The sequence below is a fragment of the Haliotis rufescens genome, unplaced genomic scaffold (genome assembly GCF_023055435.1).
Source record: "Haliotis rufescens isolate VD_foot unplaced genomic scaffold, xgHalRufe1.0.p SCAF_5, whole genome shotgun sequence".
In the NCBI taxonomy this organism is placed as follows: domain Eukaryota; kingdom Metazoa; phylum Mollusca; class Gastropoda; order Lepetellida; family Haliotidae; genus Haliotis; species Haliotis rufescens.
The window spans coordinates 25,064,038-25,091,127 of NW_025964223.1; the positions used below are offsets into that span (position 1 = coordinate 25,064,038).

The window sequence follows — 27,090 nt, forward strand, 5'->3', positions numbered from 1 at the left end:
TTACCATCCCCAAACACACAAGCGTGATAACCTCTTTATCATATAATGTCATGCTTTAATTCTGTGCTTTAAAATCGCTATCCCTATCTCACAAACATTACCAAAACATTGCGAGTTTTCCTGGAATGCGCGCTTTAATATTTATTACGTCACAGGGTAAGTGATATGTCAGTCTGACAGTGACAGTAGCCAATATAGTTCCAACTGAAATCTCTTTCTAATACAGTGGCGAAGCAACATATACGCAAAAAAACAGTTGTTTTTAATTGCCTTTCGCAGCAATCCATCGGTCTGTCCGCTAGAGTAACTGCCCTTTGTCAAAGGGAAGCTACTCTAACCCTAGTCTATGAGACGTCACGGGCACGGTCAGACGTTGTTGACAGTCGGTCTGTCCTGTCATAAGGTTAAGAAGTGTAGTCAGATGTACACACAGCGACAAAACCAAACAAGGTAACAATTCAAACATATTTCGGCCAAATCCAACTATTTTAATTTGTGGAGAAGGTTTCAAGTCGCAGAGGACTACAAGCACAGATATTGCTACTGATCCCGCTTGGCTAGGCCTCGCGCCCTCGCAAAATTGTTTCCAAATTTATACCTCCAAATTAGCCAAAACTTATAAAATGCCTTAGCTACGTCACAGTTAGACACTGATTTTCAGTATATTAGACTGTTCTTTTGATAATGGTAGCAATTATCCCTGTTGTTTATCCAGATTCCCGATGGTTAATTTTGACTCGATCGCCAAATGACGAGGACGACGCCATGTTTGTTTATAAACAGTGAAAGTAGTCCTACTTGACCTTTGATATTTGCATCTCTATCCGCATATGACCCCAACGGATATCGTTTTTATCCGTTGGCTTTATCCTGCCGAGAAACCTGCCCATTATATGATAAAGACAGTTATATTCCCTGAAATTACTTTCAACTTTCAAAACAACCCTAAAAATGGCTGAGCAAAACAGACTTAAAATGTGACAAAAACTTGGAAAAGCTTAGTCTTATCATTAAAATAACATGGCTATATGTAGCACAGTACCCTATTCACTAAGGACTAATGTCTAAGGCCCTTGACATTTAAATTCATGGCTAGCACCAGCCATGCTGGCTAGCCACAGGCCAATGAAGCTGTCTTACTCCAGGTTATAGATTATACGACTGCAAGTATAAAATACACATTATACATGAACCACAACTAGCAGTCAGCCAAGTAGCGTCTCAACTCAGACAGCCACTCGTCTATGCACAAATTGCTGAGTGTGCATAAACTGAAGAATTTACAAGTTTATGAAATCTACTCAAATAATGCCCATGGAGGCTCGATTTAGATCAATCAATATTTTTCTCCTTGCTCACTGTGGTATAAAATTTGTTGCCTTGACAACATACAGATTTTGTAGAATTAACACTGGGAAATGCCACTCGTACAATGAAGCAGAAAACCTTAATGGACAATAAATCGTTTCTGCTTCTTATGCGTGAATATTCTTATAATTAGGTGATTTAATCACAGCCATTAAGATCATGGTAAATCTAGATTTTATTTTGGCATGCTATCATTTGATTACAAGCTTAAGATGAAGAAGAAATATATCATTGGACTAGGCAACTGGACAATACACTTGACACTCATTCATCCGCTCACTCACTTACTCACCCACCCATACTCACCCACAAACTCCTGTCACTCAATCACTCACCCATCCATACTCACTCACACATTCCTGTCACTCACCAACTCACCCATCCATACTCACCCACACACCCCTGTCACTTACTCACTCACCCATCCATACTCACTCACACACTCCTGTCACTCACTCACTCACCCATCCATACTCACTCACACATTCCTGTCACTCAATCACTCACCCATCCATACTCACTCACACACTCCTGTCACTCACTCACTCACCCATCCATACTCACTCACACACTCCTGTCACTCACTCACTCACCCATCCATACTCACTCACACATTCCTGTCACTCACTCACTCACCCATCCATACTCACTCACACATTCCTGTCAGTCACCAACTCACCCATCCAAACTCACCCACACACCCCTGTCACTTACTCATCCATACTCACCCACACATTCCTGTCACTCACCAACTCACCCATCCATACTCACCCACACACTCCTGTCGCTCACTCACCCATCCATACTCACCCACACACTCCTGTCACTCACTCATTCACCCATCCATACTCACCCACACATTCCTGTCACTCACTCACCCACACTCCTGTCACTCACCCATCCATACTCACCCACACACTCCTGTCACTCACCAACTCACCCATCCATACTCACCCACACACTCCTGCATGCTGTGGCTCATACACTCGCCTGTACCCACAGGAACTCTCAAGAGCTCGACAAGGTTGATATCTAACTTAAACTGATCTAAACATAATTTCTTTAACATAACTTTTCAACAAGGAAGTAACATTGCTGAAAATACACAACAATGTCAAATTCTTTGACACCGCATACATGTAGCCATGGTGACATAACAAAGTTTAAGAAATCAGTGATCTGCCAAGTATCACTTGTCATGAGGATAGCCCATACTTAGTATGAGCCTGGCAAGGGAACCTGGAAACATGCACATTTTCAATCCCTACAAGTTCACTTCTTTGTTAGATCTGACACCACTGAGCATATACTCCATGCTACTGATGGCTGACCTCAGGTGAGGACGCAGGATCGCAGCGTTTCATCCAACGTGCTGGCATGTGGGAAGAAGTTTTATGTGTGAGCCACCATGAACCTCAGGTGAAACACATCACAGATCCTCACCATCACAAACCTGAACCTAGGCTTCCATTAATGTTATAAGATGGCTCCTTTATGATGCCATTGTGTTCTGCTGAAACGAGTCCCCTCAAGAAATTCTTATTGAAAATTTGATGTTAGTTGTTAGTGCAAATGCAGGTTTGCATGTGATTTAGAGCACATTCATTTCTGAAGTCAATATTACCTTACCTAGGGGCCATGGAAAATGGCTTCTCTCTCCAAACAGAATTCTTTATGAATGCTTGTGTGTAGTATTCGAGTAGAGTGAAGTTGGGACCAATTTCTCTATACCCTATACTGAACTTACTGCACAGAAGAATTTAAGAATTCAGCAAAATGCCCAAACACCCTTCAGAGTTTTCATGCTGACATTTAATTGTAATGCACTGAGAACAGACAAAAAAATCACGAGATCAATTTAAATCAGTAAAGAAAGTATGTTCTTAAAATTAGAATGGATGGAAAACAGATCGACAGTTCTCACAGAGGCCCTGCAAACGTAATTACGCCTGCGCCAATATTTGTCTGAGGATGCTCAGTACACATCCACTTATCTCCCAACCCATCGTGTCAGGTCAATGTGTTCTAGTGGCTCCCTGTACCAACCGCATATGGAATCAGTTTGTTTTATCAGTCTACACAAAAAATATTGAGTAAATGACCTACTATTATTGTGCCCTGTGTGGGTACACTTTGAGTGGAGGAGCTAACTTAAATACCGAAATAAGTGATAGGAGACTTTGCTATGAGACACCATCATAGTGTGTTGTTGTTGTTTGTTATTATCATTAACATTGTCATTACCACTGTTGTCATAGTTATCAGTGAAAGTATTGTAATACTTACCCTCTTTGTGAAAACGAAAACTGTTTGTTTGTGTGTTTTTAACACCACACCAAGCAATATTTCAGCAACATGACAGTGGCTTGTAAATAATCGGGTCTGGACCAGACAATCCAGTGATTGATACTGCAAGCTTTATCCCAGATCATCAGGATACCATAACACGCAATCCAACAAGTCACCAAGTCTGACTACCTGATTCATTTAGTGGCCTGCTACGACCAGCATAGGTCAATATCATCATTACTATCATCATCATTACTATCATCATCATTACTATCATCATCATTACTATCATCATCATTACTATCATCATCATTACTATCATCATCATCATCATCGTCATCGTCATCATCCTCACCTCCCCGATGTTTCTTAGGTATCTCTGGAAGTTTCCGCGGCCGTCTAGCCGGCCATCTACCATTTTGTGCTTCAGGAGCTGGAGTGCCTTCCGAATCTGAGAGTTTCCTGTTAGACTCCTGCAACAAAAATAGTGGCAATAATTGACCATTCTTGGACACCACACACTCTCTTCAAGGTCCGCCATCCAGCATTAGAAGATGCCATGCCTTAAGCTATGTATCTTATTGATTCCACAATGTTTGTTCTCTACAATAATCTCAAGCATGGCATAACACTCCCCAGGAGTGTTGGTGCAATCTAGAAGCTATCTGGTGTCAGTCAACATAATCTATATCTCCCAGCCCACAACAAACATGTACTAGCATAAAATCATAGCAATGGGGGGGTAAATTGATTGTGGGAATGTGTTTATGTTGAATGCATTACCATATTTGCTGTATTAAGCACCCTGCTCCAATAAGTACCTCCTTACCCACTTCTAGACCAATCCTTAAGTATTCTTTATAAACGCTCCCATATAAGACCAAAAAGGTGCATGACAGACGATCTTCTTGTGTATATTAGAGATTGTTTTACAAAACATAGCAGCACAGAAAGGGAATTTATCATCCAAACCTGGCTCCTACAGGAGATATTGCATGGGTGAGATCAAGCGATATCTACACTGTAGATATCGCTGCAATGAAATTGCATCACAATGCTTTAAGATCATTGTGTTGTCATTGGTTACCATGACATCAAAATCAAATGACATCACTAATGGCTCTGCTACTGAAGCTGTTAGCAGTACTTTTTACACTTAAGACACTGCTTATTACTGTTGGAAGAATGATTTTGGATGATAAATAGAATCTTACCCTTGTGTCTTTATGATATCAAATATATCAACACTCATTGATAAAAGTGGAAAAACTTCTCAGCAAGCCTTTGAGTTTTTTCACTTTTATCAACTCGTGTTGATATATTTGATATTAAAAGACACGAGGGTGAGATTCTCTATATAATTGCCTCGTAACCATTATCAGAAAGAAGTATTTGATGGGCATATAGAATTTGGAGGGGAAGGAATACATGAAGACAGAACACTTTCTTATAGAATAAAAAAAGTTGTAATCCATAAAAAAGTGTCACGTATTCTTATTATCAAAAGGGTTCTGTTTCCTCCATGTTTGAACTAATACACTACCACTCTATCTCAGAAACCTAATTTAACTTGTTATGATTTCAATTATCTAAGTGCCCAGAGCGCTTATTACAATAAATACAGTAAATTTCTCTGCTTTTGTTTCGTTTCATCTCAATAAGGAATCTGTTTGATGTGGCAGTGTCAGTAATGACAAATCTCTTCATGTTTAGGGGACGAGTTGACATTATTGCAACATCAAATTATTTTAAACAACAGACCAAATACTAAAATAGTATTTGAAACTCATACCAGACATATTATTCAAAGTTTTTCATCTTTCAAGACGTCATTATTATGCTGTGTAAACTTTGAGGCAAAAACACTTTTTAGACATTGCCATGGCAACCAAACTCAGTGATGATTACATGTAAGAGGCAAATGGAGGAAGTAAGAGATGTGATGTTTGTTGTAAAGGTCATGACAGCTTCATCTTTGGTTTCACTTCCAACCTTTGAAGCATAAAGAGAGATATCATTTCAACTTCATCAAAATTACTGTCACGAGAGTTCTTTTTCAAATTCATGTAGTTCATAAAAATGAGTTCTATTGTGTTTTTTAAGTTGAAAGTGACTAACACAAAGTCTTAGGAAGCAATCCAATCAAAAACATTCTCCACACAAAATAAAATGGCTTAGATCATCTGGATCATGATACCAATCTTTCAAGACCTCCAAAACGTTCTGAGAACAATATGATGATCCTTTTTGGTAAAAACCTAAAGAAAATGATTTTTTCAAGCTTTTTTTCTTCTTTACAAAATTGCCAGCAACCTACATCTTTTGACTAAAATGTTCTGCTGCTGTACTCTGACAAAGGCATGTCAATAGAGAATGCCAACAATGTACATATCAAGGTAAAGTTCCCAGAAACCATTTGTGACGTTGATGAATCATTTAAGATGAAAGAGGAGGTCTCCTGATTGGAGAATCAATAAAGTTGCAGCCAGGTTGGTGGGTGGGTGTCTGGCAACATCATCGCTAACTACATGAGGCTAGCTTGTGGCAGTTTAATAACTGAATGTAAGACCAAGCGTTGAAATGAGTGGGTGCGTTTTACATCAATTTTAGCAATAAGCCTCCTCACAACAAGAGACCTTTAGGAAGAGTTAGACACATTGTTCCAGTGTGGGTATGAGTTTGTGAGTTAGTTTTTACAATATGCCAGTTATACCACAGGGTGTCAGCTTGATGTGGGAGGAAAGCCTGTCAAAACCCATGGGCAAGGTTATTGTGGCAAGGATATTGTGGCAAGGGTATTGTGGCAAGGGTATTGTGGCAAGGGTATTGTGGCATTGGCATTGTGGCATGGTGGCATTGAACCTGGGTCTTGGCTGAGACAAGTGGTCATTTTAACCACTAGACTGCTGCTCCACCTGCTACATGTATAAGATAAAGACAAGCTAACTGCTTTGATTCCCATTAGGCCCCATTATTCTTAGTTGGCTTACAGATCTGCTGATCTAAAATACTGAGAAAAGGCAGAAAAAATATTTTGTTTTAAAAATATTTTACCACGGCTAATCTGAATAAAGAATATAAAAGAACAAAAAAATATTATCCTAGAATCTTGCAACACAGTAACAAAACAACTTTGCCATCAAAAAGTTCAAATACAGGTATGTGTCATGTCAGAATTCCACCCCCCACCACCAAACAGAATTTTGAGAGGAAAACTCTACAAAACTATGATAAACATGATGTCATGTCAGATACCTACAGCAGAACAACACGAACAACAAGGGACCAGAGAAATCAGTTCGTTATATCCGTTGTTCGTTATACATGTTTTCGCTCGGAAACGTCTGCCATCTTGGATAAGACAAAACACAATACACGTAATTGCAGTGTTACACGTGAAATCTTCATGGCCTAATTTCACTGCAAAATCGTCAGCTTTGGTCTGCAGTAACGGACCACAAAACGGAATTCGCCGCTGATTGCGTACAGCCAATTGTCAATGACACTTGACACTGAGTGAGATTTCACTAATAAGTGATAGATGGGTTTGTTGGTGATAAGATATCAGTTCGCTGTATCCGTTAGTTCGCTGTAGAGAGTTCATTATATACGTAAATTTGATATGATATCATGTAAGAGATAAATCGGGGATTTTTTAATAGTTCGTTGTATCCGTTTGTTCGCTCTATCTGTGTTCGTAATATCCGTGTTCTACTGTATATACAATACAATCCCTCTCTGCATGAAGATCTGAGGACACCGCAGTGATAGGTTGCGTCAGGTGAACTTTCATTTCAGCCAATCAGTGCAGAGGCTTTGAATTCTCAGGACAAATGTGTTAAGTATTCACACCAGTGTATCTGATTTCTGTATCTCAAAATCGAGATACACTCTCAAAATTGGCGAATGTACACAATGAAGGCAGCCCTTATCAATAATACTGTTGTTGATATTTTATACACTCTGTTATTTGTGAGCTCTCTACACCGAAAAAGGGGTTACATTGAAGTCATATTGTGTCCTTCGTAGTGCAGGTTGGACTGTTGGTATTTCATCAAGTGAAGACAGAAGTGAACACAAACAGTGATTGTCTTCCTCTGTAGGTATTTTGGGACAGCAGTGTGTGGTGGGTAGGAATGGAAAGTTAATAATTTATTTATCATGGCCTACAGGATAATAGACATTTCTAATTCAGCTTATCAGTCGGAAGATGACGTACTTGATGTGCGTGTTGATAATTAACTTGTTGGGCTAGCAATGAGAGACTACAAATATCTCTTATATTTGATCTCATTTCATTAACAATATTTGATTTCTAAAGTTGGTGTGGCTTAATTTATAAGAGAGACAGAGAAAGTTAGACATTGATTGAGTTGGTATAATGCTGCTTTGAAGAGTATTTCAGTTACACTATGTCATGTCAGCTTGATGTGGGAGGAAAGTGATGCAGGTCTTAGACATTTACTGCTTTGGTGAAACCCACAAGCATGGATATGGTGCTGACAGAAACGTAATCAGGGCGATTGAAACACGATAACAGGTGTCTGGTATGCCTATCAAGAGATATGCCACTCTGCGCAGCTCATTTTGTCACTTTTGACAACGGCGCCACCTGTGCACCTAGTTAGAGAGGCTTAGAAGCCAACTGTGCACACGCTGTCAAAGTTTGTATTAAAACAGGCTTTCACCCATCCACCATATCCAGCAATTACCTTTCGCAAAAGATATTTCTAAACTTGATCCTTTAATCAATTACACATCGAATATAGATTGTGCAAAAAGACCGATTCCTTGTCCTACAAATACCATCAAATGGCGCTGTGTTCATGTCACAGTTTGGCAGCAACTACTTGATGTGAAATAAGTAGAACCTTCGAGAAATTAGCTCGACAGTACCGACCAGAATAATTGAATCTCTGGGGATTCCAGGTTTTGTTTGACTTTCTGATTAAGTTACTATTATAAGACACTAATGAGGAGTTGATTACCTTCACAGAAATACTTTCTGAAAGTGAATTTAGTAAATGGAGATTTATTGACAATAGGTTCTTGTTTTTCTGTATTTTCTACTGGCAGTGAGTGAGATGAGTTTAATTCCACTTATGAACTATTCCTGCCTTATCAAGACAGGGGCTGCTAAGAATGGGCTTCACACATAGTGTACCTTTGTGGAAATTGAACCCGGGTCTTTGGGGTGATGAGCTGAAGCTTTAACCACTGTGCTACTCCAGTCCCCACACTCCACATCCCATAAAAGAGAAACATTTCTTTTTTCAACTCCAATGATCAATTTGATCATATACTGACACACTTTGAAAACGCTTATTCAAATTGTTATAATATATGACAAAATGGGCACAAAATTAGTTAAAGTTGTTCTGTGTGCATGAGATAATTCAACACAAAAATGTTGTATGGTTTTGAATCTCAATTCATTTGTTTCAACATGTAGCTGAGCTTAAAAAAAACATATTGTCTGATCCTGTTAATGTTGATCATGAGTTTTCATTGCGTGTCAATATAAACAAAATTTTATCTTCTGAATGAAAATATTTGTTTAGTCCTTAGTATTTCAAAAATTTCTACAAAATTATTTTTTACAATTTGAACTGTTGAAAAAAGCATTTCTATATTTTTTCCATAATATAAATTCTTTTTTCTAAAAACATATCTTTGCAGAGCAATATGAAACATATTACAAACTAAACTTTATTTATCCCTTAGATAATTTTTTACCTTTCCATTAGCTTCAACAAGATCCTATCTGAATTCAATCAACACTCTGCATGAGGCCTCTCAGGCCTCTCAGATGAAGCTCTACTGATATGCCAGGGTGCAAAGCAACATAAACCCTCTAAGGCAAGTGCACAGACGCCTGGGAACTACAGTAATGGCCGTACCATGTGATCACTACTTAATGCAGCATCGGCACTGGCGACAGGAAACGCAGGTGTCTGCCTAAGGACGACCACATCTGAACCATACATGCTCTCACTTTATGGCTTGCATGTTTTACTAATCAGAACATTAATATACCCTTGTTTTGTGGCAGTAGGGATTCTTGTAAGTTTGGAGAATAATTGTAGAGATTGTTAGTGTCAGCAAACCATTGAAGCATTTGTAAACTTTGAGCGCTGTTTTGGACAGATTTGAGTAGTACTCAGAGGCAGCGAGTAATTGAGAGTTATCCTCCCTTGTGTAAACACCCAAATTGGCAAGTCTGATCTTTCTTGGAGCAGTTTCTAGAAGATTGGCTGTAGATATATACAAGGCCTTTTTCAACATAAATTGTTTCTGATCTACTTGCCAAGTGCGGTTTGGAAACCTATTTGAACACTTCCAGTTCCTGTCTGTTTCCAGTACTATTCTGGATTCAAGAAGAAAGACAGGCCTCTTTCAAGACATTCAACCGTGCCAGCATTCTGGACATTTGTGATTGCACTGACAGTAGTTCCAGGGCCTAATTCTTATTGCTGCTGCCATCTTCTTGACCCATTGTAATGCCTTATTATTGTAATCCTGAAACTGCGTGTTTAAGCATAATTTATTGAACGTGCATTGATCTTGTGTGGTCACTGATTTCCCAATTTAGTTCTGTACAAACCGATTTCTGGGTGAAGCCTTTCCATTTCAATTTGGAGATCACCTCGTAAAACCCTTGACAGCTCAGAAATGATGTATAAAATATCCACTACAATATACAAGTGTGGACTTTTTTATTTTGCATTCTGAACATCCCCATAATGTTTGTTTGCAGAGATACAGAAATCAGATATGCTTGTCTGAATGCTTCACTGACTTGAACCCACAATTTAGAAGCCTAGACACTGATTGGTTGATCAGAAAGCTCACCTGAAGCGTCTTCCCATGGTTCTTCACACAGAGTTTTTTTTTGTTAGTTTGCTTGTTTGTTTGTAGTTCACAACAAATTCTCTTAGTCGCTTCTTACGACAAGCATGTGTTTCTGAGGACCTATTCTAACCCGAATATTTGATTTTGAAGAGACTGATTTACACAGATGCCTTGAACAGTCTTTTGTACCACATGAAATATTTTTTTAAATGCCTCCTGTCTCATACTTGTATTTTTAAGATTTCTTTCCACAAAGATTTCAAAGAGCATCATACAAGACTTCCTAAAAAGTTGTTTGATCAGGGTTACAGCATTTGAGGCCTTAGTAAAGCTTTCAAAAAGTGTTATGGTAGACATGTGGAGGACTCTTTCAAATTGCACATCAGTGACACAAACTATGTCCAGTGCAATTCCCTATTTTGGCTTGTACCATGTTTTCATGATTTTCAAGAAAACAATTGACTTGCCTTTGCATGAGTTTATGGTGGGTGCCACCAGTGGGGCAGGATACACTCACCATTTCATGAACACCTGGTATCATCACTATTTGATAGTGATTCATAAATACATTCTATTAACATATTATATAGTCAAAATCTTAGAAAAGACTCTGGTTTTAGCAGATATTTCTTATGATTATGGTTTCTTGTTTGTTTGTTTGCTTTGGTTTGTTTGTTTGTTTGTTTGTTTGTTTGTTTAACACTGCACTCAGCAATATTCCTGCTCTATGACGGCAGTCTGTAAATAATCAAGTCTGGACCAGACAACCCAGTGATTGACATCGTGAGTATCGATCCATGCAATTGGTATACGATGACATGCATCAACCAAGTCAGCGAGCCAGACCACCTGATCCCGTTAGTCAAAGCATATCGTTGCTTCAATTATAATGGAAGTCTAATATTTAATTTATTGTGCTGCTCTACTTACGTTTGATGAATATATATTTACGTCTGAGGTATAGCTAATACAGCTGGGCACAGTGTCCTCCTCGTAATCATCTTGAATTACTGCAGCAGTTTGTGGTGACAATGTCTTCTTAGGAGACAGTTCTTTTGAAGTTAATTCCTCTACATCTTCAATCCTAGTTGGTAAAGGATTTATATAATCTGGTGTCTGACCTTTTATATGTAACAAGTTTTTGGCATTCTTTTCTGCAGTACTGTCTTTTTCTGTGGTGCTATCCTTGGCTGTGTCATTATCCAAGATCCTAGAGTTGTCTTTCCCATACCAGCAGCCATAGGTTTCCGAGATGAACTCTTTAATCTTGAAATCTGTATCACAGTCGTCATCCCCCAATATATCTGGGCTTATGTCGTGTGCGAGCCTGTAAACAAAATTTGACAATGTTAATCGGATATATAAACAAGACAACCATTTTATTTTGCCTTTGTTGAAAAATAAAAATAACAAGACTACAATTTTGGATACATAGACTGAAGAAATAGAAAACAATTCTGGAATATTTGCAACATAATGTTAAAAGTTTCAATGCAGCAGAACAGCATGAATATTTCATAATTGTTTACCATAGCATGTTAAAAAATCAAAATACACCCATACCCATCCCATCCAATAATATATTTGTGTTATTCTGCATGCACCATACTCGCTGCATATCAAATTCCATAAGAATACACACCCAAAAATGGCTGAATAATGGTCAAAAATTACATTTTCAATATGGCTGCCTTTCAATATGGCTGCTTAGAAGGAGTATAATGATGCCCTTGTCTGAAGACACCCTTTCCTGTGTGGGCATGATCACAGACATGTTGTCAGGACATATTGCTGACACAGCCAGCTAAGTTGCCTAAGCATTTCCCCATCCATACACTATTCATGCTTGCCGTGTACATGTCAATCAGCGTAATGACAAACATTTTGGTATTGGGGATAACAAATGGTACAGGAGATCTTACGACTGCTTAAAACTCAATATGATATAACGCTGTCAAAGTGCTAGGACGACATGTGATTGCCACGGGCACTATTGATTCCTCTGTAAATTTCCAATAACGTAATCCTGAAAGAAAACATGGGCTTCACTTACTGAACGAGCTATCCTGGACCATGTCAATATCAACACAGTCAATATCAACACGTGCGACATGGCAGAATAAATACCACATGGTAGATGACATGGATGCAATGAATAATGATAGCAGTTATGCTTAGGAAGTAAACATCATCCCGTAAATACACCTCAGATGCAAATATTGTACGTTGTATAATTCACTACAGCTATATCACAGCGTCATGTAGACGGCAATATCACAGCTATATCATGGTGGCCTGTAGTCGGCAATATTACAGCTTTATCATGGTGGCCTGTAGACAGCAATATAACAGCTATATCACGGTGGCCTGTAGTCAGCAATATCACAGCTATATCATGGTGGCCTGTAGTCAGCAATATCACAGCTATATCACGGTGGCCTGTAGTCAGCAATATTACAGCTATATCACGGTGGCCTGTAGTCAGCAATATCACAGCTATATCATGGTGGCCTGTAGTCAGCAATATTCCAGCTATATCATGGTGGCCTGTAGTCAGCAATATTCCAGCTATATCACGGAGGCCTGTAATCAGCAATATTACAGCTATATCACGGTGGCCTGTAGACAGCAATATTACAGCTATATCACGGTGGCCTGTAGTCAGCAATATCACAGCTATATCATGGTGGCCTGTAGTCAGCAATATCACAGCTATATCACGGTGGCCTGTAGTCAGCAATATTACAGCTATATCACGGTGGCCTGTAGTCAGCAATATCACAGCTATATCATGGTGGCCTGTAGTCAGCAATATTCCAGCTATATCATGGTGGCCTGTAGTCAGCAATATTCCAGCTATATCACGGAGGCCTGTAATCAGCAATATTACAGCTATATCACGGTGGCCTGTAGACAGCAATATTACAGCTATATCACGGTGGCCTGTAGTCAGCAATATTACAACTATATCATGGGGGCCTGTAGTCAGCAATATTACAGCTATATCAAGGTGGCCTGTAGTCAGCAATATTACAGCTATATCACGGTGGCCTGTAGTCAGCAATATTACAGCTATATCACGGTGGCCTGTTATTAGCAATATTACAGCTATATCATGGTGGCCTGTAGTCAGCAATATTCCAGCTATATCACGGTGGCCTGTAGTCAGCAATATTACAACTATATCATGGTGGCCTGTAGTCAGCAATATTACAGCTATATCACGATGGCCTGTAGTCAGCAATATTACAGCTATATCACGGTGGCCTGTAGTCAGCAATATCACAACTATATCACGGTGGCCTGTAGTCAGCAATATTACAGCGATATCACGGTGGCCTGTAGTCAGCAATATCACAGCTATATCACGGTGGCCTGTAGTCAGCAATATTACAGCTATATCACGGTGGCCTGTAGTCAGCAATATCACAGCTATATCATGGTGGCCTGTAGTCAGCAATATTCCAGCTATATCATGGTGGCCTGTAGTCAGCAATATTCCAGCTATATCACGGAGGCCTGTAGTCAGCAATATTACAGCTATATCACGGTGTCCTGTAGACAGCAATATTACAACTATATCATGGTGGCCTGTAGTCGGCAATATTACAGCTATATCACGGTGGCCTGTTATTAGCAATATTCCAGCTATATCAAGGTGGCCTGTAGTCAGCAATATTACAACTATATCACGGTGGCCTGTAGTCAGCAATATTACAACTATATCATGGGGGCCTGTAGTCAGCAATATTACAGCTATATCACGGTGGCCTGTAGTCAGCAATATTACAACTATATCATGGGGGCCTGTAATTAGCAATATTACAGCTATATCACGGTGGCCTGTAGACAGCAATATTACAGCTATATCATGGTGGCCTGTAGTCAGCAATATTCCAGCTATATCATGGTGGCCTGTAGTCAGCAATATTACAACTATATCATGGGGGCCTGTAGTCAGCAATATAACAGCTATATCACGGTGGCCTGTAATCAGCAATATTACAACTATATCATGGGGGCCTGTAGTCAGCAATATTACAGCTATATCACGGTGGCCTGTAATTAGCAATATAACAGCTATATCACGGTGGCCTGTAGTCAGCAATATTACAACTATATTATGGTGGCCTGTAGTCAGCAATATTACAGCTATATCACGGTGGCCTGTAGTCAGCAATATTACAGCTATATCACGGTGGCCTGTAGTCAGCAATATTACAACTATATCATGGTGGCCTGTAGTCAGCAATATTACAGCTATATCACAGTGGCCTGTAGCCAGCAATATTACAGCTTTATCACGGTGGCCTGTAGTCAGCAATATTACAGCTATATCACGGTGGCCTGTAGCCAGCAATATTACAGCTATATCATGGTGGCCTGTAGTCAGCAATATTACAGCTATATCACGGTGGCCTGTAGTCAGCAATATTACACCTTTATCATGGTGGCCTGTAGTCAGCAATATTACACCTTTATCATGGTGGCCTGTAGTCAGCAATATTACAACTATATCATGGTGGCCTGTAGTCAGCAATATTACAGCTATATCACGGTGGCCTGTAGTCAGCAATATTACACCTTTATCATGGTGGCCTGTAGTCAGCAATATTACAACTATATCATGGGGGCCTGTAGTCAGCAATATTACAGCTATATCACGGTGGCCTGTAATTAGCAATATAACAGCTATATCATGGTGGCCTGTAGTCAGCAATATTACAGCTATATCACGGTGGCCTCTAGCCAGCAATATTACAGCTTTATCATGGTGGCCTCTAGCCAGCAATATTTTCACAATGATTCGCATTGGTACTGCGGTACCCCTTGACCTCCACTGACCAGATGAAAATACAGAACAAAAAAACCCCAGAACTATAACTAAATGTAGACCAGTAAAACATATGTTTCAAGTGATGTTGAATATCTGCTTGCAATAATATGAAACGGAGCACATAATTAATTTTTTAAACTCAAAAACACAATGACTATTTTGGCCACTATGTAGGAAATTATTTATTTATTTTGTGTAAAAATATCTGCATAGTATGTTTCGTCAATATTAAAAGTGCATCTGCAAATGTTTGCCACAGCAGCCACATTGTATGAATGATGAGGTAACAGGTGCATCATTGATGCTTCACGTTTCCAGGAATCAATGATGCTTGATACAATAGTTTGGAAAGGAGTGCTTTTTTCCAGAATTTATTTCTAAAAAGACCAGGAACAATGGTACGATTTCTCCAAGAATCCAGGTAAATAACGATCAATTCCATCAATCCAGGAGTTTAAACTTAACTGACCCTTACTTACACAACACCATAGTTATATACAGTTTTTGTTGTTGTTCTTTGCATGTGTACACCTGGAAATTAATCAAGCACCACCAAAAGTTTTGAAAATGAATACGTTGTATCAATATATTAGATATAATAGACTTTTCCCCACACCATACTATTGCCAATACGGGCGGGCGGGTAGCCTAGTGGTTAAAGCGTTTGTTCGTCAAGCCAAAGACCCAGGTTCGATTCCTGACATGGGTACAATGTCTGAAGCCCATTTCTGGTGTCCCCCGCCGTGAAATTGCTAGAATATTGCTAAAAGCAGTGTAAAATCAAACTCACTCACTCACTCACTATTGCCAATACCACTGTCAACGTGCTTGATGCTGCACACACTGAGTGTAAGGCACAGCACCCATGAACTGTCCACAAACACCTGTTGTTCATGAACATTGCAGGTACACAGGCTGCATCCCAATTACAAAGCATTATCATGGCAAATTGTCTGAAGCATTTAGATGGCAGACTATTTGAACGATAAATGTATGAATGTCTTACAGAGAAATGGGACATCACCATACAGTAATTTCAAGATTAGTGCAGAAATACAGAACAATCAATAAATCTGAGGGCAGGCCACACCAAGGCCATTCTTGCAAGACATCCAGGAGAAAAGATGCAGAATTATTAGGGCTCGTTAAACGACCTCCATGTGAAAACTGTACAGTTTAAAGGCCCAGTTGTGACTAGGCAGAGCAATTTTAACCAGAACCATCAGAAATCTTCTAAAAACAGCTATACGCAGAATCAGAGAACCAATAAAACATCCCTTGTTAACTCAGGCCAATAAAGCAGCATGTCTGGTGTGTCTGGTCTAATCTACAACTAAACTGGAATATTGCATCATGGGAGAGAGTCCATTTTTCGGATGAAAGTCGGTTTCTGTTACACATGGTGGACAGACGTATACGTGTCTAAAGGGAGGAAAAACACCCATGGCTGCACACAATATTCCATAGACCCATCCATTTGAGGGGGGAACGGTAATGGTATGGAAATGTGTTTCGTTTAATTGTAAACATGACTGTGCAGGGTAATCTGAACGGACCTCGATATCAGCCTGACATCCTGGAGACAGCAGGTATCCACCATATGTTGGCCACTAGACCTGTCTTCATGGATGATAATGCTAGACCTCACACATCACATGCTGTTCTAGCATGCTTACATCAGAACGCCATCAAGGTAGTTCCTTGGCCATCAAGAAGTCCAGTTCTTAATCCAAAAGAACATCTGTAGGTCATTTTAGGCTGTCGAGTTCAACCGACAGACCCACCTGTTACGTGATTTTGTTGCTGCTTTGCATGAGGAGTGGGCTAGAATACTTCAATGTCAAGTGCAACATCTGATTCATGGAATGAGAAGGTGCCTGGCGGCAGTCATTCGTGTGCAGGGTGGTTACCCCAAGTACTGATGAACTGTGTTTCTTGCATCTACTGACATCGATTCAGGAAGCCATAGATACAGACTGGTTTCAAGCAGTTCAGTACTTCTTGTGCAACAATACTAATTTCTACCTTGTTTTTGGTGAATATAACGTCTTTCTTCAAAAGGCCAACCATTCAGAGTAAATGTCATTGTTCCAATTCAAACCCTTGTTTTTTTACGACGGATGACTCTGGTAAGCAGTACATCATTGGAATTGGATACTGTTATCTAGAATGCATTTTGCACTAGGCCACAAGTGAATTGGATCTTTCATGAAAATATGGGTGGTGCTCAATGAATTTCCAGGTGTATATCTTTGATCAGCTGCCTAAGTAATAATTTATATCTTTTTAAAAACTGCCTCAGAAATAATTTATACAATTTTTATTAGTACTTGTAATTAGTAGTCACTATTAAAGGCAAGCACTTAATAACAGTCTCTGATGACAATAAGCAGAGACCTGCCACTAGATTATTTCCTTTGGTGTAGGCTTCATCTCCGTATATGTACTTTTGAATCTAAATATATTTATGGTCAGCGTTCACTAAATTCTGAAGCTCATCAGAATAGAGATAAATTCAAGCAAGACATTAAATATGCACAGAAGCTTTCATGCAAGATACATATTCTATCAAGGAAGATGTCATTCAAAGCAGTACCTTTTCAAGGAAGCTAACATTCAATGCAAACATTCAATCACATTTAATCAAGGAAGATTTCATTCAAAGTAGTAATTTTGGCATTAGAAGCCAACATCTGAGGCAGACATTATTTCAAGGAAACCTACATTCACGGCAGACCTTATTTCAAAGAAGGTTACATTCCAGACAGACATTTAATCAAGGAAGATTTCATTCAAAGCAGTAATTTTGTCATGGCTGCCAACATTCAAGGCAGACATGTATTAAAGTAAATTTTTATTCTAGCAGACATGTATTCAAGGGAGTTTTTATTCTAGCAGACATGTATTCAAGGGAAGCTTAAATTCAAGGAGGATGTTTATTCAGCAGTTCACAGTTCGCTTGTTTGAATTCCAAATATATTGTCGGAGCCAGAATGATGGACATGACCTTCTTTGGACACTGCCGGAATGATTCCAGATCACATGACCTTTCACTGATGGCTCATTGATCAGTCTGGCAATCAAATATCGCCTGTCATTTGTCACGGAGTGTCCCAAACCAGTACTTCATGAATGATGAAACCAATAGATGAGTTTCATCGACATTGGAGCAGCACTCTTGATGTTAAGTGTGATGGATATTAAACTTGATTAGTTGTTCTGCACAGTGATTTCTTAAGTAATATAACATCATCTAAAATCTGATCTGGCCAATGTGGTTTCATGTTTAAGGATAGCATATTATACTCAGCCTTAACCCTTTGGCACTGGTTTTGTTTTAACCTTAATTCGAAAATTGGGGCAAAGTTGCCCAAGTCATCTAAGGCACTGTAGTTCGCTGTGCAGAGGTGGGTCCATTGGGCACTACAGAACTACAGAAACCTGCGATCCTGGGTTCGAATCCCAGTTCGCCCTGATTAAGTTTTTAGGTTTGCCAGCACCATAGCCATGGTCATGGCTTTCCTTAAAATGGTAAACGTGTCGGCATCATTTGGGCTTTCCTCCCAGACTAAGCTGACACACCGTGGTATAACCGGAATACTATTCACTCTCTCACTCCCTCACTCACTCACTCACTCAAAATATTTAACTTTGTGCAGTCCTATCTGTCAGAAACTCTCTACACTGTCTGACTGGGCAAACCTGCTTGTTTCCATGTACATACATTAAAGTTATTTTAGTTATATGGAATTATATAAAGTATAAACATGAGTGTAACAAGCAAGCTATTTCATGGCTCATGTGAAGAACATTTGCTATCCACCTTGGTAAACATCGTTAGTTATCAAAGTAGACATGGACAAGCTGAGTTCTTTCAGTGTCAGTATTGTAATTAATTGCATCACAATCTAAAATTTATCAACAGAAAGCAGTCGGGGCACAAATATGAAGGAGATATTGAACCGGTGATGTAGAAATAATTTCAATGTCTCTCAAAATAATGATGCAATAACTCTGTTCTTTACTGAACAGTACTTGTAAGTGTTTTGGTAAATTACCAGAGCCGTTAACAGCCAGACATATTGAACCTGCATCATACATGCCCCTGACTTGTTGAAAAGTTAGCTTGAAGATGAAAGTGTCCTACAACAGCTAGTGATGGAGGGAATACTAGTCCACATCACAGGCAGCAGTATTACAGCTTTATCACAGCATCCAGGAACAGATTCGGACAAACCAGAGGTTGTTGGTGCACATTCAACCAGGTCATTTAACCACTCACTCAACATTTAGTTAATCTTACCAGGACAGTGTACTGAGGACCTGCCCTTCCCGAGAATCTCCCTTCGGCACTTAGAAGTTCATTTATGTATTCCCACAAATGACAGTAAATATATGTCTTTTGCAGTTCTGCAGACACACTTTGTCAGGGATCACAAAGAGCTATTGGGACTAGAACCAAAGCCTTCTAAATGACAGACTAACACTTTAACCAGTTGGCTACCAGTGTCTCACTGAAGCATGTTCTTTGAGGAAAACACATCACATGTAGCTTGTAGACTGAGGTTTTGAGTCCCTATATGAACATACATTGTAGGTTTGAAACCAATTCTTGATGTCTATCATATTTCTGGAAATATGCTAAAAGCAGTGACCCATAATCTCACTCACTCAACCCATAATCTCACTCACTCACCCACCCACCCACCCACCAACCCACCCAGATTTCCGTAAACTGTACAGTCTCCACTATGGCCAATAACATCGAAACAAAAGATTGCAAATGTCCACAGGAATGTAATGTCAGTGAGTAACTGTTTTTCCCCAATGCGCTTACTGGATACACTTACACAGTCACTCACTTATAGTAGATTGTAGTGACTTACACAATCGTAACATGGTAACATATAAAAAGTACAAGACTCAGTGCCACATGAATACACTGGTAAATGGATGAGCGTGCAGTCCAATTTCCCTTTCAACTCCCTGGGGAGTATACATTTTTGGTGACACTATGATTGTACAGGTTGGATCTATTTGAGCAGCTGTTTCTTATTCAGCCATTTTGATACAAAATCCCATCTTGTTAAATGATAATTGGAGAAAAATATTAAGAACCTCTAATTCAATTATGAAAAATAATAATAAATGTTCATTGGCACATATCCTTGAAAATTTAAATTAAATGTCATGGACTATATTAACATGATTAATAAACCCCGAAAGGGAAGATAAAAAAATACAAAGGCAATTGCTTCACATTATCACATCTCATGAACTGCAATATTTATGAACATGCTCAAGCTCTATCAATCCTCCATCAACCCTGATGCTTGACCTTCATCACCAGGTTCAGAGTCGGGGTTCACGACCCATGGCACTAACGGCCCGAGGGTCAGTTCCCCGACACTGTGAAGCCCATTGATCCACTCAACCCACGCTCACCCAGCCCACGCACATGCATCTTCTGATTGTGGTGAACAGCAAGAACAATAACATCAGCCACAGAGATCAGAGAGCCTGTCCAGCACAATGCGACTATATTTGACAGCATACCATCCCTTGCATCCTGCTTCATTTGAAACTAGTTATGGAAGGATAAAGTCGATATTCCTGTCATCCAACTGGCAGACCAGATACATTGTAACAAATGTATGATGACACACAGTCTACTCCCAAGGGTCACCCTCTATATGTGTTGAGTTGTCCACAGACAAGTGGGATACCGATAATAGACCACTGAGACAATAAGGTTATAGTCAGGATCAAAACTTTAACTCTCTACAGCTAGATGGCAGAGGTTAACATGTTTAGGACCACTATTAGCAGGGGATCAAGGGTGAGCTACATGGGGTTTTAACACTCGCCAGTCACATAACCCCCAAAATGCCTTCATAAAATTGTAAAAATTGAACCAACTCCATCACCATCCCACTGGTTAACCTTTAAAAAAATTGACACACAGCCCATTTCACATCTACTGTATTGTGACTTTGTCTTATTTTCATGAAGTTTTGCATGTTGTTCCATGGCAATACCAAATACTATTTGGGTAACAACATCTCCAAGCAAATCAGTCCCATTCAGCCCCTCACCTGGACATTATATATAACACAATTTATCCTTCATATATGATTTAAAAAATCTTTATTTATCCTATGCTACAAATTCTTGACACATTGGTGTCACTGTGTTGCATCTAACCCTGTGTTATATCATGGCATGTCAGCCTGAAGTAGTGGCTCCCAGAGCGATGTAGGTCATAGATCTTTATCCTGCTTGTAAAACCCATGGGCAAGGGAATGGTGCTAACAAATCAAAGATCAGCAGCAGCACAATCTGGTTAGATTTTAACCTGAATTCATCGGATCCTGGCACAATTAAAGGATGTAACTCTGCATATTGAATTGCAGTTCCTTGGACAACTTGACAACTCCTGACCCCAGAGGGCACCTTAGACTTTGAAAGCAGAGATAGATATTCAGTAGGCCTGTGATGAGTCCACGTTTACTACCCAGGTACCCGACCTCCTATTACACAATAATACCCAGTAACCACCGTAGGTATCAAAGTCAGGTACAATTGGCAAAAACTATTTAGATACATGTCTAAAATGATCTGATCATGCATAAACTGAAGTTGAATTACACAGAAAGAAATGTGAACATTAGAGACTTGTAGTGTTGAGTTTTAATGTTATTGTGATTATACAAAACATCATGTGACTAGGAAGCCCTGTGGGTACACGGGTCTGCTCAGGACCCACCTGGCCTGAGTGCCCAAGTTACCCGTCCCAGCCCTACTGTGGGTACCCAGGTCCTACTCAGGACCCACCTGGCCCGAGTGCCCAAGTTACCCGTCCAAGCCCTAATGTGGGTACCCGGGTCCTACTCAGGACCCACCTTGCCTGAGTGCCCAAGTTACCCGTCCCAGCCCTACTGTGGGTACCCAGGTCCTACTCAGGACCCACCTGGCCCGAGTGCCCAAGTTACCCGTCCAAGCCCTAATGTGGGTACCTGGGTCCTACTCAGGACCCACCTTGCCTGAGTGCCCAAGATACCCGTCCCAGCCCTACTGTGGGTACCCGGGTCCTACTCAGGACCCACCTGGCCTGAGTGCCCAAGTTACCCATCCCGGCCCTTGTATTCAGTATATCACTATGTACATATTTAATATACTAGGCACCAAAAGAAACTGTTGACATGAGTTTATCATCTATGTAATTGCTTACAGTACACACATATGTTGACACATTGTAAGTATATCCCTATCAAACACTGAGAAGCGTAGCACACACTCCTGTTAGTGCGTCGTGGAGGGCAGATGAAAGTTCATCCCTATCAAACACTGAGTAGCATAGCACACACTCCTGTCAGTGTGTCATGGAGGCAGATGTAAGTACATCCCTATCAAACACTGAGTAGTATAGCACACACTCCTGTCAGTGTGTCATGGAGGCAGATGTAAGTCCATCCCTATCAAACACTGAGTAGCATAGCACAGACTCCTGTCAGTATGTCATGGAGGCAGATGTAAGTCCATCCCTATCAAACACTGAGTAGTATAGCACAGACTCCCGTCAGTGTGTCATGGAGGCAGATGTTAGTACATCCCTATCAAACACTGAGTAGCATAGCACACACTCCTGTCAGTGTGTCATGGAGGCAGATGTAAGTACATCCCTATCAAACACTGAGTAGCATAGCACAGACTTCTGTCTGTCTGTCATGGAGGGCAGATGTAAGTACATCCCTATCAAACACTGAGTAGCATAGCACAGACTCCCGTCAGTGTGTCATGGAGGCAGATGTAAGTACATCCCTATCAAACACTGAGTAGCATAGCACCGACTCCTGTCAGTGTGTCGTAGAGGGCAGATGTAAGTACATCCCTATCAAACACTGAGTAGTATAGCACACACTCCTGTCAGTGTGTCATGGAGGCAGATGTAAGTACATCCCTATCAAACACTGAGTAGCATAGCACAGACTCCTGTCAGTGTGTCATGGAGGCAGATGTAAGTACATCCCTATCAAACACTGAGTAGCATAGCACAGACTCCTGTCAGTGTGTCATGGAGGCAAATGTAAGTACATCCCTATCAAACACTGAGTAGCGTAGCACAGACTCCTGTCAGTGTGTCATGGAGGCAGATGTAAGTACATCCCTATCAAACACTGAGTAGCATAGCACACACTCCTGTCAGTGTGTCATAGAGGCAGATGTAAGTAGATCCCTATCAAACACTGAGTAGCATAGCACACACTCCTGTCAGTGTGTCATAGAGGCAGATGTAAGTAGATCCCTATCAAACACTGAGTAGCATAGCACAGACTCCTGTCAGTGTGTCATGGAGGGCAGATGTAAGAACATCCCTATCAAACACTGAGTAGCATAGCACAGACTCCTGTCAGTGTGTCATGGAGGCAGATGTAAGTAGATCCCTATCAAACACTGAGTAGCATAGCACACACTCCTGTCAGTGTGTCATGGAGGGCAGATGCAAGTACATCCCTATCAAACACTGAGTAGCATAGCACAGACTCCTGTCAGTGTGTCATGGAGGGCAGATGTAAGTACATCCCTATCAAACACTGAGTAGCATAGCACACACTCCTGTCAGTGTGTCAAGGAGGGCAGATGTAAGTACATCCCTATCAAACACTGAGTAGCATAGCACACACTCCTGTCAGTGTGTCACAGAGGCAGATGTAAGTAGATCCCTATCAAACACTGAGTAGCATAGCACAGACTCCTGTCAGTGTGTCATGGAGGGCAGATGTAAGTACATCCCTATCAAACACTGAGTAGCATAGCACACACTCCTGTCAGTGTGTCATGGAGGCAGATGTAAGTACATCCCTATCAAACACTGAGTAGCATAGCACAGACTCCTGTCAGTGTGTCATGGAGGGCAGATGTAAGTACATCCCTATCAAACACTGAGTAGCATAGCACACACTCCTGTCAGTGTGTCAAGGAGGGCAGATGTAAGTACATCCCTATCAAACACTGAGTAGCATAGCACAGACTCCTGTCAGTGTGTCACAGAGGCAGATGTAAGTACATCCCTATCAAACACTGAGTAGCATAGCACAGACTCCTGTCAGTGTGTCATGGAGGGCAGATGTAAGTACATCCCTATCAAACACTGAGTAGCATAGCACACACTCCTGTCAGTGTGTCAAGGAGGCAAATGTAAGTACATCCCTATCAAACACTGAGTAGTATAGCACACACTCCTGTCAGTGTGTCATGGAGGGCAGATGTAAGTACATCCCTATCAAACACTGAGTAGTATAGCACAGACTCCCGTCAGTGTGTCATGTAGGAGGGCAGGCTGTGCAGTATGGGTATGCAATCAATCAGGTGAATCACACAGGTCGCCCTGCCACAGTGACACTCTCTTAATCATGCATGACATTTTCCTGCATTTTTTCCAATTCCTTCAAACATCCATAGTTACATACAACTGCCCAAATACTTACATTCAGTTCAAACAAAATGAATACAATGTATAATTTTACTATCATTTATCAAGCAGAGATATTTCCTTTCACAAATTACACCAGATAACCTGTTGATGAAATTAACGCTACTCCTCAAATATGGATATCCTTAACATTGATCCTAGAAGTTTGAACTAGAGGCACTTTTACACAAGCAAACCTACATACCTATGCTACAACTCTTGTCAACACCTGTCACACAGCAAATATGGTGATTTCTCTAAAACAATTCCTTCATTCTTTCAACATGTGTTACCCGATCAAACTTTAAGCACCACAATAATACCAAATCATTGATCCACATGGGGGTTTCAGTGCTTGATGACATTCACAGTTATTTACTTGAATATATAGTTTATATCACATATATAAGTGTTGTCATGGAAATAAAATTACTCCATATACACATCTTAAACAATAAAGTTCCTTCACGCTATGCACTATACATCATACTGAATTATAACAATATTAATTATATCATAACAAACTTCTCCTTCATTGCCTATGAAAAGTTTAGTGTACACACAGGACCATGTAACTGGTATTTTATACGAACAAACTCACAGACGAGGCCTTGTCTGTTTGTAAGTGTGGAACATTAGTTACACGGTCCTGTGGTGTATATCAAAGAAAGATGGCAAATGGAAATGAAGGAACCTTGATGTGACATTTCATCGAATCAATGTCATGATCAACTACGGTGTCAACTTACACAACATCAACATCCACAAGTAAAAACACATTAAACCATCCAGTAATGATGATGTATTAATGCTGTTCATTATTAATGAACGACGGTACAAGCATGCTGCTATTGTCCTCGGATGGCAGTGAGTGAACATCTATATAACTGTCATTACCATGAGGGACATTAAAGATTAATTGATACAGTTTGTGTTGTATTCATATTAGAAATAACCACGGCAACTGTAATACATTGAAATATCCATGTGTACTAGCAGACCGTACCCTTACTGGAACAGATTCGTCAAGGAAGTGTAAATTTAATGTTCAGTTCAATATGGAAGGATTCCTCAGGGATGTCGCCATTTTACCAAACAACATCTGTTGAGAATAAACATGTGTTGAACTCAAGAACAGAAACATTCAGACATGACTGTGATTGTTTAGAATCTGTCAGAAGAACGCTTTGAATAAGACATCTCATATGAAGGCATTGTGTGGATGTTAAATATTCTCATATATTAAAAATCAAAAAGCTTTATCAAACTGGGCTAGAAAGATAAATAACATCATATACTCATACCTGAATGTGTCAGGACATATCGGCCTGTACACTTTCAACATCCTGGATGTTGAAACGACAATAATCCCTCTAGAACAGAATCCTTCGTTAGTCCATTTTGTCAGCCATCTTGTCTGCTAGAAATCCAATAGAACCAGAGCTAGCTAGCATGTTGTGAATGGCCGCATAAATTATGCGGCTTGTGTAGGTTTGGTGTGACGTCACACAGGTCACAGTGACGCTCATCCGCTACAAGAAAGGCAGTTCCACAGAAGCTTGCGTTGGCCTCCAAACTGAGAGATCCAATAGCTAGTCTCGACTCAATAATCAATAATCATGCCAGTCTGTGGAAGAGTCTATATCTGTGGATGAGTCTACAGCAGAGGGGTGTTAGATGATGGGAATAATAACTTGAGCTTGTCTCCGTGTCATAATTATTTATGTCAACCTGTCAGTAATGACTCAGTTGTTGAAGTAATTACAGGAGTGTGTGATGTCTATAAACTGAATATACCACAATCAATACTGATGGTGACAATGTGTAACAATCTGTAGGGTTTTATTTTTCATAAAACTCCTTCAGTCAAAAATTGCAAAGTTTTATTTTTATTTTTTATGAAATATCATTAATAAATATGTTGAACAAAACATCAACTTTTTTTTCTTTCACATGGGATTTACTTTCATGACAACAAAACCATGCCATGAGTTATGAACATTAAATCACCAGGCACTGATATGGAGATTTATGATTAAAATTCAAGTTAATCAATACATGTAAGATAAGCCAGAATATTAGGTCATAGCAGGTATTGAATATCATAGTCTGCTTGGATAAAAGGAATATATTCACGGGTTGGTAGGAATGTATTTTACCGTGAAGTGAAGCTAATGTGATTTGGCTGATACAGTGAATAGTAGTGAAATGTGGTAAAAAAAATGTTCATGCAGTTGTAAAACAAATATTAATTTAATGTTTAATACATCAA

At 39.9% G+C, this 27,090-nt stretch overlaps 1 protein-coding gene across 1 annotated transcript in view; it reads right to left on the reverse strand.

The window, feature by feature from the left end:
- The window catches only part of LOC124111162 (JNK-interacting protein 1-like), a 44,515-nt gene extending 18,120 nt beyond the window's left edge, over positions 1-26,395 (reverse strand). Inside the window, exons 1-3 of the mRNA XM_046470781.2 lie at positions 26,123-26,395; positions 11,440-11,836; positions 4,013-4,130 (exon numbers count right to left, since the gene is read on the reverse strand). Coding sequence (XP_046326737.1) covers positions 4,013-4,130; positions 11,440-11,836; positions 26,123-26,163 — 556 coding nt within the window. The 5' untranslated portion in view covers positions 26,164-26,395. The remainder of the gene's footprint in view (positions 1-4,012; positions 4,131-11,439; positions 11,837-26,122) is intronic.
- Between the last annotated feature and the right edge of the window lie 695 nt (positions 26,396-27,090).